The sequence below is a fragment of the Pseudorca crassidens genome, chromosome 11, assembly GCF_039906515.1.
Source record: "Pseudorca crassidens isolate mPseCra1 chromosome 11, mPseCra1.hap1, whole genome shotgun sequence".
NCBI classification, from domain to species: Eukaryota; Metazoa; Chordata; class Mammalia; order Artiodactyla; family Delphinidae; genus Pseudorca; species Pseudorca crassidens.
The window spans coordinates 94869376-94884003 of record NC_090306.1 but is presented as its reverse complement, the minus strand read 5'-3'; the positions used below and the strand labels follow the sequence as shown (position 1 = coordinate 94884003).

Here is a 14628-nt window from a genome sequence, read left to right as displayed (position 1 = left end):
TTTGCAAACTCCAGAACCAGCCCTCCCTCCCGCCCTTCTTCTCCAACTAGTACCTCCCTGTCGCTCCCTCCTCCTTCACCTCCTCCTCCGGACCCTCCTCTGGGGCCCGCCTGCCTCTTCCGGTCCCTCTCCCTGAGGACCCGCCCCTCTCTCCGGTCTCTTCCCTAAGGGCCCGCCCCTCTTCCGGTCTCTCCCTCCAACAGCCCTTCTCTTCCGATTCCTAACTGAGGCTTCGCCCCCGCCTCCCGTCACGTTGCAGAAAGGCTTGCTCTAGGTAGCCTGTGCCCGGAAGTGACGCTTAAGGCCCTCCCCTGAGGAAGTGACAACAGGAGTGCCCTTGACCGGTGGGGAGGGCCGCGCTGTGCATGCCTCTGCTCTCGCTGCAGGGAGGTAGGAGGCCCGTGGGGGTGGCGCGAGGTGGTGTCAAGGCGGCTGAGGCACTCTGCTGGCGCGCTCCTGTGCGGGCCGGCGGCCGAGCGGACAGAGACCTTGGGCTGGGGGAACTTGCTATCCGGGGAGCCGGGGTCCCTGGTGGCGTCCAGTTCCTTCCACACACACGTTCCTCCTTTTTTAGTTCCCCCCTCCTACCCCGTGCCTCTTCGTTCCTCCTTGAATTGTTGCGGTTCCTCTTTCCTGATCCTTTGACAGCCACCCCCTTTGTCCTAAATTTCCCATTAAAACACTTTGAAAAAAAGTAATCGATAAGAGTAAGGACTTCTCAGACCGCCGTGGGTTCCAACGTTGATTCTCATTTAATAATTGGGTTATTTTGGACATGTCACGATTTACCTGAGCCTCGGAGTTTCCCGTATACCTCTCTTTTAATGGTGTATTGACTGCCCCTACTTTTCCTGCCTCTTCCCCTCACAGATGGCTCAGCGGCTTCTCCTGAGGAGGTTCCTGGCCTCCGTCATCTGCAGGGAGCCCTCTCAGAGTCGGTGGGCACCCCGTGCGTCCAGGGCCCTGCAGACCCCACAGCGCAGTCCCAGTAACCTGACAGTAACACCCAGCCAAGCCCGGTCAATACACACCACCAGAGTCTGTACAACGACCTTTAACATCCAGGATGGACCAGACTTTCAAGACCGAGTTGTCAACAGTGAGACACCAGTGGTTGTGGATTTCCATGCACAGTGAGTCCTGGGAGTTGGCAGAAGACTGGGGTATCACTCGTTCAGGTATTTGTTTATTGAGAGCCTGCTATGTCTCAGTGCTACATTGGATTCTTCTCATTCCAAAGATTGATGAGACCCAATCCCTTCTCTCAAAGATTAAGTATAGTTTGGCAGGAGACAAACTAGTAAACAATCTTCAGAACTCACTGTGATCGGTGCTGCGAAACACTTATGTTGTGTATCTCACTGCCCGAATGGCCCCGGTCATCTTCAGCTTGGACCAAAGCAGGAAAAATATGACTCCAGCATCATCTGACTTGTGGTGTATCCCAGTTCCTGGCCCGTTAGAGAGTTGATTTTATTTTAACATCTTGCCACCTAACCTGGGAAGGGCTGGCAAAAAGTTATCAGTGCCACCGCAGTGGTGCCCAGGCATGCAGAGGATGGGCAGGAGTTTCTTTCCAGTGCTGTGTGAGTTTGTTTTAGGGATATTTAAATGTCTGTGGCCTTCTGATTGTTGGCCTGGCCTTCTTCATTTCCGGACCTTTGAGGCCTGGCTAGACGTCTGACTCCAAAACTACTGGACAAACCCCTCAGAATGGGGCATCCTGAAAGAAGCCAGAGTTAGAAGTTGGAAGGCCTTTTGCGCAAACCAAACCACTGACAGATTCTTTTGCTTTCTTTCCCATTCTTTCTCTGACTCACTGTGTTGCCTTGGGCGGGCCATGTGGTGTCCTTCTGCCTCCCTCTCTTCACTTTGATAGGAGATAAGGTCTTGCAGACTGGGTTTTTAGGTGTTGTGAGTTCATTAAAATCTCTGAATGCAAAGGGTTTAAAGGCTGAGAATAAAATAGGAGTCACCAGTCGGGGGTTCATGAAAGGCAGAGCTGTCCTGCCCTCCTGGTCTGATGAGCATACCGGAGAAGGCTTCTAAAATGGATGAAAAGTGGGGTGATGCCTTATCTTCTTCCCCATAAAGGAGGCAGGGGGTGAGTTTGTTCATTCAGTGCCAGGCACTGCCCTTAGTGGCACGTACTTAGAGATGACAGTCTAGGCTTACCATCTAGAGGGGAACACCTGTGTTAGTGCAGTGACGGCAGTTGACAGAGGGCCTGGGGGATCACAGGGTAACCTGGGGCTAAAAGAAGACACTTGGAACACAACCTTGGATGCAGTCCCAGACCTTGCACAAGTCTCGTAACTTGTTTGGGCCTCAGTTTCTTAGGAAGACGTTTTCTTTTCCTTTGCAGGGTTGAGGGTTCTGTGTAGTAAAAGCTGAGAAGGTTCTGGCACAGTGGCTGGCAGTCGTAGATACTCCCTAGCTACTGGTTTCAGTTCCCTTAGTTCCGAGTCCGTGAGGTGTTTGAAGTAACTCTGCAGCTTACAAAGCATGTTTATCCACGTTGTCTTAATTGATTTCTCATCATAGCTTCTAGATCCAGAGTCTCGCTTTCAAATGAGGAAACTGAAGCTTCAGAACAATCAGCTGGTTGGCAGGAGCCTGTCTTTGAACCTAAACCTTTTAACTTCAAATCCCGCTTTCATCTATATGACAGTGTATTTCTTTTAGATATAGTGAAATACGTGAAATGACCTTTCTAAGAGTCTTAGGATGAGGCCCGTGTTTTAGAAATCCAGGACCTGTAAAAATTTCCCAATTGCAGAGTCTCCTGGAGTTACCTGGCATGTCAGCATTACAGGTTAATATCCAAACACTGTAAGCAGAGGTGATGAGGCCAGACAGTCCCTCGGAAAGATGTGGGTCAAGGGAAGGTCCTGGGAAACCGTAGACTGACTGGCGAGCGCTTTTGTGACGGGATGCTTCTCCTTCCCCTTCCGAGGTGGTGTGGTCCCTGCAAGATCCTGGGGCCAAGGTTAGAGAAGGTGGTGGCCAAGCAGCATGGAAAGGTGGTGATGGCCAAGGTGGATATTGACGACCACACAGACCTCGCCATAGAGTATGAGGTATGTTTCGGCAGGGGATGGCCACGGGGCAACTGGTGTGGGGATGCTTGGGGCCACAGGGTAGCTGGAGACGTCTTGGGGGCCGCCAGGAAGCCAGTAAGGGGGTGTCTTGATTCTTTCTAGAGATCTCAGGGGTTCAGAGCACTTCAGATGTGACTCCCTTGGTCCTCTGAGCCTCCTGTCTCTCTTCACCACCTTTAGGCAGTGGGATGTGTGACCCCAAACACCAGGTTTTTCTCGGAATCTTGGGAAGTTGATGCCCTCCCTCATTCATGGATTCATCCATCCATCTGTGAGCCCTACGGCGTGCCAGGGGTACATGATTCTGGCGCAACTAAGATGAGCTCCTTGTCCCCGGGGTTGGGGTGGGGGAGTAAAGGGGATGGGGAATGTGTCATGGTAGAGGGACCCTCTGAGCAGAGCCGTGAAGGATGGGAGAAGAAGGCAGGGCCGAGAGCACAGCAAACACAGACATGAGCTGTTCTGTGCCTGACTGGTTTGTGCGTTCCTTCAGCAGACACGTGTTCAGAGTCCCTTTGAGGCCAGGGCTGTTACTTGGTGGTGAGGATGTGGCAGTGAACAGAGCTGACGGAATCCCTGCCTTTGTGGAGCCTGCATGCTAGTATTTTAGATTGGGCATCCACAAACTTGTTCTCTAAAGGACGAGGTGGTACACGTTTGAGGCTTTGCAGGGCATTGGTCTCTGTTGCAATACTCACCTGTCGTGTAGCACGAGAGCAGCCATAGAAAGTATCTAAACAGATGGGCGTGGCCGCGTGCGGGTAAAACTTCATTTACGAAAACAGGCAGCGGGCAGCAGGTTTGGCTCGTGGGCCACCGTTCGCTGATCCCTGCTTTAGATAATAAGTGCCGTGGAGAAAAAGAAATCAGGAGCGGGGGTGGGAGTGCCGGGCACGGGGCTGGGGAGGGTTTCCTTTTTTAAAGGGTGGGCTCGGGAAGGCCTCGCTGAGAAGCTGACAGCTGAGCGAAGACCTGGAGGGAGTAAGGACCGAACCAGGCCGCTCTTCGGAAGCGCGATCCAGTGGAGCAGACATCCTTTGCAAAGGCCCTGAGGTCAGGGCCGCACGCGTGTGCGCACAGAACATCAGGGCCTGTGTGCCTGGAGCAGGGCTTGCCAGAGGAAGAGGGGCAGGAGATGCATGGGATGCGGAGCGTCCTCTGGGCCTCGGAGGCCACTTTGTAGTTGGAGAAAGGGGAGCGGTCCCTTGTGGCTGGATGGCCACGGTGAAGGGCCGAGCAAGCGGTGAGAGGACAGCCAGCTGGGAAGGCCGACTGCCGCCCAATTGGAAGGGGCCTGGATGGCATTATTCCGGAGCCAGGGTTGCCCCTGGTGGCCTGTGGGCCACATCTGGCTCACTAGCTTGATTGGTCTGGCCCTCAAAATGTTTTTGTTTTTTTTTTTAAATGCTGAATCAGATGCTGTTATTTAAAACTCAGAAGATTTTACAGGAACATCCAGATTTCTGGTTCTCTTGAAACATCTAGATCTGGCCAGAGTGCACTACATCCCTCCCTGGTAATAAGTGACGGAAAGAGGTGGCATCTCTCTTTCTCAGAGTTTGGAAGTCCAGGTTCGGCTCCCTAGACCAGGCGAAGTAGAGATGCCCACCCTCCAGCCAGTCCCTGTGGCAGGAAAGGGATGGGGGTGGGGGTGAGAATAGGCTGGCTGCCGTGGAGCTGGGGCTGGGGTGGTCACTCAAAGGAAAAGCCAGCTTCGCTGACCAGAGGCAAAGGAAAAAGATGCTGGGCAGGCAGAGCCACAGATGACGGCTGCAGATGGTTGGGGGGATATTACCAAAGTAAGACTATCCATGGCACTGGGTGACCGGGGGCCGCTTACAAGGGCTCCAGGGAAGCAATGAATTGTACTTTTTTTGTTTTTGTTTTCAAAAGCTCTCCCACTGATTGCCCAGTCAAGAGGGTACTTGTCTGACCATTTAGGGGCCCCTAGCTTTCACTGCTTGTCCCTCCCTCCCCCAGAGACCCACGGCAGCTGTGGGAGTGAGGGTGTGGTCTTCTGGTGTGAGCTTAGGGCTGGAGCTTCTGGGCACCCCAGGGTGATGGGCAGGCTCCAGGCTCCCTCCCTCCTGAGCTTCAGCTTCAGGCAGTGGAACTTAGGCCAACATCCTGAGCCCCGACCGTGTCTCAGCAACTGTAGTAGCTGTAAGGATACAGAAAAGAATCACCCAGTTCCTCCAGCTGTGGCCACACGGGTGGCGAGAATCCCCAAGACCACCCCACCTGCATTCCAGGGAGCCTGCATTCCAGGTGATGTACGGCCGGGCCCTGAAGCCCTGTGGTTAAGCCTGGGAAGTGTGTGGTGGGGGAGAGGTCCTCTTGTAGGGTCTTCTCCCTCTGTCTACTGTCCGCGTAGTACGGCGTCATACAGAAATTCCTCAAGGCTGCTGGGCCCACGTCCCCTGGACCTGGCCTCCTGTTTTGCCAGGTCCTGGGCTGATGTCATTGCAGGGTTTAGGAAGCTCCAGTGGGGATTCTTCCTGACCCCTCCCCGACCCCTTTCCTTCCTTCCTTCCTTCACACCTGTTGTTTTGAAGAGAGTCTGAGGAAGAAGTTTCAGCTAAGAGGTCCATAGTGCCTCCTGGGACAGCTTCCTCCGAAGCCTGAAGGCCTTTTCCGAATGGTGGGTGGACTTGGAGAGACTGCTTTCAGTTGTTCAGGGAATATAATTCTTCCCAAGCTCTCCTGCCACCCCCAAGCCCAGCACACACCCTCTTCCCCTCCCTCCACACTCTATGCTTCAGTCAACTGTCCACCCTAGAATTTCACCATCTCCCAAAGGAGAGGGAAGGGAAAGTGGCCCGGGGCCTTGGGGTGCCCCCCCCCCCCGCACCGCTTGGCTTGGCGGAGTGAAGAGCTCTCTGCTCCCCGTCGCCTCAGGTCCTCTGCTGGGTGCCCCCCAGTCGTTCAGACCCTGGGGAGAGAGCGGATCGGGCTGCAGACCTACATGCTTTCTTCTGGGGCTTCTGCTGCTCGCCTCACACTTGGAGTTTCATCCTTTTATTTCTCATCTTACAGAGAATGCCCTTTAAAAACATTATAAAAACAACCAAGTAGCAATAATCTTAGCATAGAAACAAACTACTGTCAATATTTGGGGTACCTCGTTTGAATTTTTTATTTGAATTTTTAATGGTCCACATATCCTCATAGACAGTTCATTGAATAGTATTTCAGTATTAGTGAAATAACGCATAGCTGGAATGCACAGTACTTCCGTCATTACCATATTCCCTTATTTTGAAAGTTTTCTAAATCAGCACTTTCAAACATGAGTATGACCTGGGATATTGTTAAAAAGCAGATTATGATACAGTGGGTCCGAGAAGGGTCCAAGATTCTGCATTTCTAACAAGCTTCCAGGTGATGCCACTGCCGGGAGTCCAGGACCCAACATCGAGGAGCAAAAACCCTGAAGCTCTGGGCCGGCCTTCTAGGGGAGGTGCCGTCAGCGAGTGGGTTTGGACAAGTGGATAATGACACGTATCCACCATTACCGTCTCACACAGAAGAGTTTCACCATCCTAAAATCCTCTCTGATTGACCTTTTCCTCCCCTCTCCGCCTGAACTCCTGGCAGCCACTGATCTTCTTACTATCTCCGTAGTTTTGCCTTCTCCAGGATGTTATATAGTTGGATTCGATTCTTTCAGTAATAGTTTTTCCAAGAACCCTCCTGTATCCAAAAGCATTTGGCCTTTCTCTTTTGAAGCATGAGATCCTTTTAATGTTTCCCCACACATCCCTCCCTGCCCTGCTGGGACTCAATGTTTTTATCTCCAATCCCTTGCTCTTGGGCCGAGGTATAACGTAGTTTGATGTCACGACAGCAACGTCACACAGATCTTGTTTCAAATTCCAGCCCTATCGCTTAGTCACTCAGCCTTTGAGCCTCAGTCTTCTCATCTGTAAAATGAGCCCACGTTGAGGCAGGAGTTGATGAGCCAGCACACACAAATGGTCCGGGTTGTCCCTGACACGTAAAAAGCACCAGTATGTGGCTGCCGGGGTGACAGTGACCTTTTCCTTTGTGTTCTGCAATTGGCCGAGGAGGAGGTCACCAGTCTCCTGTGACAACTAGCCCTGTGCCCGTCCGCCTGTCCCTCGGGAGGTCCTTTGCATTTCACAAATGGAGGAAATTGGGGTGAGACGGGAGAAGACCAGGCAGGGACACCAAGCTCAGTGGCAATGTGGGCTGGGGGGCTGCAGGTTGGTGGGAAGACACACACGCACACCCCTACGCCTCCTGAGTTCCCGGGGCCTTCAGCCAAGCATGGAAGCCTCCAGGTGGCTTCACGAGCAGGAGCTCAGCGCATCTTAGCGCATCTTTTCATCTCTTCTCCAGCCTCTTGGTTCCCTCAGTGGCACGAGAATTGAGAGGGGAGCTGAATTCTCGCTCCACCGCGATCCCCTTACACTTACATTGCCTTTCCAGAAGAATGTGCCAGGGACCTGTGCACTTCCATTTAAGGCAGTCTTTACAGGCACCAGCCCTTCCAGATTTGTGAACCAGACTCAGGGTCAGCAAAGCCACATCCTCCTCCTTGGGGGTGAGGGAAGTCCAGTCACAGCCCAGGTATCCCTGAAGTGTCCTAGAAAATCCAGCTTCTCGCAGGCCCATGACTCTGTGTGTGTGTGTGTGTGTGTGTGTGTGTGTGTGTGTGTGTGTGTCTGTCTGTCTGTCTGTCTGTCTGTATATCTAGGCTCAAACCTCAAAGAACTCCCTTGATCAGTAATGACTAGATTTTGGTTGTCATGAAAATACAGTTGCAGTGTGTCTGCTGTACACCCAACTACAGCATGGTCTGTGCGTGTGTAAGCACACGTGTGAGTTTACACAAATGCGATTGTAAAGGGAATCATCTAGAATTCTGGAGAAGAACTGAGTCTACTCCAAGCCACCTCAGTGAGCACAGCGTCCTGCTCAGAGGGAGGACGGTAAAAACAATTAGACCACTGCTCAGACACTGCGATACAGTTTTACCTCAGTTAAAGAAGCACAGGACAGCATGGGATCCAGCATGGGCGAAGTGGAGCAGTTCGTGCCTGAGCCTTGGGCCTCAGTTCAGAGCTGCCGGATGTGAGGCCGCTGCCTCCACAGACCAGTAGAGGGCGCAGGAGACTGCATGTGCGGGCCCGGGGCGCCTCCAGGGACTGCATCCTGGAAGGACCCCTTCTGGGCCTGCAGACGGGGCAGCCATGTGCTCAGCCTTGCACTTCGTGCTATCACACGTGCCAGGGGCGCGAAGGACGGAGCCAGTGGTGGCGCCATGAGCAGGGGCACGTGTGGTGGTCAGCCCACCACCAGGTGGGTCTGCCTGCACATTGCCTCTGGGAAGCGTGTCAGCTGCCACCAACAGCAGCCCCAGGACAGCCTTGAGGGCACCTGAAGGCACTAACAGGGACAGGGACTCTTGTCATCTTACCTGTTGTGTTTGTCCCCAAAGCCCGTTAGAAGAGAGGCGCACAGCCTGCCACATACTGAGACTGGGCCGGTCAGGCCCGCGCTACTGTTTTGTAACTGACATATGCACAGTCAGAACGTTCCAAATCTTAGGCCTGGCTTCCCAGGGTGACTCATGGGCAGGACAGCACTCAGGACACGTGAAGAACTGGTACGTTTGTAGAAATCGCTACAAATGTAACTGTAAATGTAACTACTTTGTAGTTACAAAGTAACTACAAGTTACTTTGTAGTTAACTTGTGTGTTAGAAAAGTTTGTGTTTATTTTGTTCTGTTTATATAGTTTTTTCAAATGCCATCAATGCCAGGTGGGGAGCCCAGGCAGCAGAATGCGCGATGCCAGAGCAGGTCTTGGGCCTCATTTACATACCACGTGATCTGTACAGGTCCCCTGGGGGAGCTTGAGAAAATGCTTCACAGGCCAAGAATGTCCAACCCCCCTAATAAATAAATTTAGGTTCACAAGGCTGAGCCCCTCCTCCCACACTGCCCAGTGTGAGTCATTGAATTTCTGGAGCCTGTTAACCATCGTGGCGTGGAGCTGAAAGAGGTTGCGCGGGACCCTGGGTTTTCCTTTTGTGACGTGCCCTCTGTGGCCTTCATTTGTTGAGTGCCCACTGTGTGCCGGGCACCGTGCCGAGTGCAGGGCGCTGTGCTGAGACTTTGCAGAGATTAGCCGGCTCAGCCCCTATGCCCGCTAATATAAGCCCCAGTAGTATCTCCATTTGCTGATGAGAACACGGACACTTCGAGTGATGAAATGGCTCGCCCAGAACGGCCTGAGATTGGCTCAGCCGGCCCCAGAGCGTGAGTTCCTGACTACGCAGCTTTATATCCAAATCTTTAATCCCTGTCCTAGACCTGCACCATAGAAACTCATCCCCATTTCACAGAAGAGGGCGCCGAGGCTCTGAAGTTGGCGTGACCCGGCCAAGGCGCCCAGCTGATGAGTGGCAAGGCCAGGATTCCAATTCTCCTGGTCCCCGTGTGCCAGGCCGCCCCTCGGGGCGGTTCTCTTAGCCCCTCAGCTCCTCCCTGCCCACAGCTCTGGCCTGCAGCTGCACGGGTTATTTTAATCTCTCCTGTCATTCCAGCCAAACCACTGGGACAGTGAGTCAGGCACACAGTTGGGGGAGGAAGGGTACTGCTGGGAGCCCACAGTGGAAAAGTTTCTCCGGGAGCGGACCTGCAGGCCCTGCCGTACCCTGCGCAAAGGGAAGGGGGCCCACCCGTGGCTTTGGGCAGCCACTGCCCTGCATGAACCACCAGCCCTCTCCCCACAGCTTGGGAATAACGGTCAAGAGGAGCTCACATCTGAGTGACTCGGCCTCCTTTGTCCCCTCCACCTAGGTGTCAGCTGTGCCCACCGTGCTGGCCATCAAGAATGGAGACGTGGTGGACAAGTTTGTGGGCATCAAGGATGAGGACCAGCTGGAGGCGTTCCTGAAGAAGCTGATTGGCTGACAAGCAGGGAAGCGTCCTGACTGCCCCTGCCCGCCTGGGCCCCGTGTTCCCGGGGGACCCCGATAGCACTCACAGCCCTTCTGTGCTGGCCCTTCCCGCCTCCTCCCTCTGTCTGGCCCCCGTGGGCCCGTGCTTTGGAGACCAGGCCTCCAAACACAGGAGCCTCAAGTGCTCCCAACCCGGCTGACCGCCAGGGTGGCTGCCCAAGGAGCAGTGCCGCCGCCAAGCTGGGACAGACGTCTCCCCACCCATTCTCTGTCTGCTCCCTCTAGGGCTGGTCGCCACGCTTCCAGGTTGCAGGGACAGAGTCCCGGGGCCAGCCTGCAGTAACGGCTTGGTCTCCCTGCTCCCTTCTGATCTGAACCCCGGTGCCTGGCTCATCTGCCTCCTGCATTTTTCTCTCCTGCTGCTGTTTTGTAAAAAGAAGAAGAAGGAAAAAAGAAACCCAAACAAGTGAGAGTAATATACATAATTCCCTCATTTTTTTGTAGGTCTGTAATAAAGAACTTTATGTGGTCCCGTCTACCTCCCGCTGTGAAGAACAGACCCTGGGCCCTGCACTAGCTTACCATGTCCACCCCCCACCCCCACCCCCCAAAGAGCCACCTCCCTCTTTCCTCCCAGGCGCCGGGGCAGCGGACGTGTGCTGGGCTGGGGGCATCCTGCAAACCCTTGCCTCTGAAAGGCTCGAGACACTACCCTCCTTTACCATCATCTGGCCCTTCAGTTCTCCGAGCAGGAGACTTCACGGAAAGAACTGGACCAATAAAACTAGGGTTTGCACTGTCGACGGCTTCCATTCTGTCTGGGCCCTGGGAGCACCGTGGCCCCTTCCCAGGCTCTGCCCCTGTTTTCTCCTCTGACTCCCACAACCCTCTTGCCCTCGACCAGCCCCTCCTGTGACTAATACCGGTTTCAGTGGTGGCCACTGTTCTGAAGATGCCTTTACATACAAGTAAGGCAGAGGGGTGTCTGTTGTCCCCATTATGCAGATGAGGACACAGGGGCTGTCAGGGTACAGAGCCCAGGTTTCTACCCAGAGCTGGTTGCCTCTGCAGCCTGGGCTCTTATAACTGATCCTCAGGGGGGCCTCTTCTGCTGACAGGCCCACACTCCTGCAGAAGCCTGGCCTGCCCCTCTCCCCACCCCAGCCCATTGGGAGGTGGGCTGTCCTTCCTGTGTGTGTGCGCACAGGAACTCCGAGGCCTCAGGGCCAGGCTCTCTGCCCCTTCTTGTTCCCAGCCCCGCCTTGGCCCGTGAAGGAGGGTGTCAGGCACACCAGGCTTACCAGCTGGGAAAGCCCACCCCTCTTCCTCATGTGGCCAAGCTGCCCTTTGGCTCACTTGCCCAGCTCAGATGCCCGCTCACTGGGTGCCAGGCGGCAGGGGTATCCCGGCACCCTTCCCTTTGGCCCTGGGGTGCTGTGTGCACTCTTCTCAGTGTCCTTGGTGTCCCTATTGGAACTGCCTGTGTTACCGCAGGGTCTTTGAGGGGGCGGCCCCAGGACTGCCTTGGGAAGGCTGCTGTGACTGGCGCCAGAGGGCGGAGTTGGCTCAGAAGCAGGGCCTGTGGCCTCTGGAAGGCCGCAGGCCTGGGCTCTGTCACAGGCATGTGGAAGGGGAGTAAACCAGCAGCTGGCATTCGTGGAGAAAGGCCAAGAGCCATGTGTAAGATAAATAAGAACAGCCAGTACGTAGAGGGTACTTCCTGGGTGCCAGGCTCTGTTCTAAGCACCGCCCCCCCCCCCCCGGCAGCCCCACAAGGCAAGCACTGATCATCGCTCCCGTTCACGCACGACACCCACTCAGGGAGGGTGGGGACGTTGTCCAAGACAGGAAGTCCACAGGCACCTGGGCTGGCCCTGCGCCTGCACCTCCCCCGCTGCCCTACGGAAGGTAGCGTGTGATCCTAATCTCACCGCGGGCTGACAAGGCAGGCAGCTTCAGCTCATGTTATAGAAAAGGCACTGATGCAGAGTTGGGTAACTCAGAGACGCCCCGCGGGTAAGGGTTGGGACGAGAATTCAGAGCCGGGCCGCCTGACTCCCGAGCCCGGCCGTTCCCGCTGTCCTCTGCCGCTCCTTCACAGCTGCCCACTGCCAAGCGCTTTGCATACACGCTGCCTCCTTTAGTTCCTCTCTTCTCTTGCGAGGCAAGAATTATTTCCACGTTACAAGTGAAGGCACCGGTTCCAGGAACTTGACTTGCCCAAGGTCACGTCTGAAACGTGCCAATGCCGGATTTGAACCCGGGTGGGGGTCTGGCCCCTGTACCCGCCCCGGGCAGGTGTGGAGAAGGGCTGGCAAAGGCCTCTGAGCTGCCCGGAGCGCCCTCTCCTTAAAAGGTGTTCTGCGGGGCGAGGTGCGATGGTGCCGCCTCAGCTGGCTTCTCCGCCTGTGAGGCTGGACGCGGCATGAGTCACTGGCTGTGAGTGCAGGATCCTCAGGGTGATCCCGGCTGACTAATTCCACGGCGCTGATCTCACCAGGACACCGCTGCCTCTGCATCGTCGGCCCCACCGTTGCCCTCTGGGTGCCTCGGGCTCCTGGGCCTGTGGAAGAGGGGTTGGCAGTGCAGCTGTGGGGCCTGGCAGCTCTGCTGGGGTCAAGGGGACACCCCCCTCCCCTCTGAAGCACAGATATGTGCAAAGCCCAGGAAAGGGGGCACAGCCACGGGCTCCCCCTCAGCCCCGAGACGTCCTGGGGTGTGGCTTCTGTATGCTTATTCTCGTAATACCAAGTCTATCCAGTTGATCCGGAGGCGGGGGGGTGGGGGGTGGGGAGCAGAGGTGGAAGCTTCAGTTTGTAGAGTTTATGTTCTCTCCTGTGACCCCTACAGCTCCCCTGCCAGGCAGTTCTCCCCATTACACAGATGAGGAAACAGCGCTGAGTGACATCAGCGGAATGGCCGAGACCCTGTTCCGGATGGGAATGCTCACTACCAAAGAGCCTTAGCAGGTCTTAGAAACATTTGGATGGAAGAACGGTGGTCACTACTGTGGGTTCCCTCTACGCCGATGAACATGGGAGGGAAACTGACCACAGCCCCAAGAAGCTCACGCTCTAAGACAACAGAGCAAAGGGCAGCAGGTCACCCTAAACGAATGTCAGAGTGCGAGGGGGCCTGGGGTAACTTCTAGGCTCTCAGAAGGGCACGGGGAGGCGGAGGCTTGCCCAGGTTGCAGAATGTTTGTGACGAGGACCTGAAGCCGACTGCCCTGACTTCAGCCAACCCTGAAATGAAGATGAGTCGCGGCCTTTTCTTCCCTGGGCTCCAGGAGCGGGAGCGAGGAGGGCAGCCGTGTCTCTGAGAAGGGCAGTCTCCGGGGTCAGGACCTGAGGTCAAGGGCATGTTATTGGGGCCGTGCCAGTGCCCTTCCCAGCACGCCCTGCCTGGGGCTCGGGGCTCGGGGCCAGCTCAGCCCCTACCCCAGCTGTCTGGCGAAGGCTTCTCCGGAAAGTGAAGGTAGTTTGGCCAGGCTGCCGGAAACCCCTAATGTTCAGCCCCTGGGCTGAGAGGTCCAGAGAACAATGTCGGCAGAGGGCAGGATGCTGCGGACAAGCCGGGCTTCCAGGCATGCTGCCGCAGTTCCTCTCCGCTGCCTGGAACACCGGCTGCAGGCGTGACCCTGAACCCCAGTCCCCAGGCTGGCTTCCATGTCTCTGCCGGAAATCTGGGAGCCTCCCCTCTTCAGCCACCTCCTGACAGCCTTTTGGAAGCTGGGGGCCACCATCAGTCAGTCCACAGTGGTGTAAGTAGGGCCGGAAGAATCATATCTGGGTTCAGACCCTGAACTTGCCACCCACCAGTGGCGGGCATCACCATTCTGAGGCTCAGTTGTCACATCAGCAAAATGGGGATGATGGTGGCTGGCGCTCGCTGAGTGTGTGTCACCTGTGCCATCTCACCGCGCCCTCACAGCCACCCAAGGAGGTAGGGGCTATCATTATCACCATTTTACAGATGAGGAAACTGAGGCCAAGAGGGCTTAAGTAACTCGGCATGAACAGGTGTCAGAGCTCAGACCTGAACTCAGATGTGTTTGATTCCAAAGTCTCTGTGTTCTTACCCATTAGCTGTACCATCTTGTCTTTGGGGCAAAGTTTTCCACCATTTTGAGCCCCGATTGCACCATCTGCAAAGTGGGGCTAATAACAGTCACCACGGAATGAGGTCATCCTGAGGATTAGACCTGCTGCTATACCCAGCAGGCTCTTGAGAAATGTCCTTTGCTTTGCTTTTCCCCTCCCCCCAGCTTCCCCCAACTCTAAGCTACATCTTAAACAGGAAACACCAGATTTCCCGAGATAAGAACCCCAGCACCTCACAATGGGAGGGGCCGGTCGCGGTGCCAGGCTGTGGGTCTTGTATTTATTTGGCTCTGTGTCCTGGCTCTGACCCCCACCTCCACCCCCTCCTGCTCTAGAGCTCGGCTCAGTGGTGCCTGTGGCTCCGGCAGCCTGGGGAGCTAGGTGGTGACCTCACCCTTGGAGAATGCCCACTGGAATTCACCCTGAGTCTGGTCCCCTGTTCTCCATGCCTCCCGGCCACGTCTGACTGGCCTCTCGCTCAGCCTCTGAGCC

At 55.3% G+C, this 14628-nt stretch overlaps 1 protein-coding gene across 1 annotated transcript; it reads left to right on the top strand.

Moving 5' to 3' along the window:
- The first annotated feature begins 233 nt into the window (after positions 1-233).
- TXN2 (thioredoxin 2) lies at positions 234-10834 on the top strand. Its single transcript, XM_067697929.1, has 4 exons — positions 234-390; positions 871-1133; positions 2957-3080; positions 9933-10834. The coding sequence occupies exons 2-4, from the start codon at positions 871-873 to the stop codon at positions 10044-10046; spliced, it is 501 nt and encodes a 166-aa protein (XP_067554030.1). The 5' UTR covers positions 234-390; the 3' UTR covers positions 10047-10834.
- The last annotated feature ends 3794 nt before the right edge of the window (positions 10835-14628 follow it).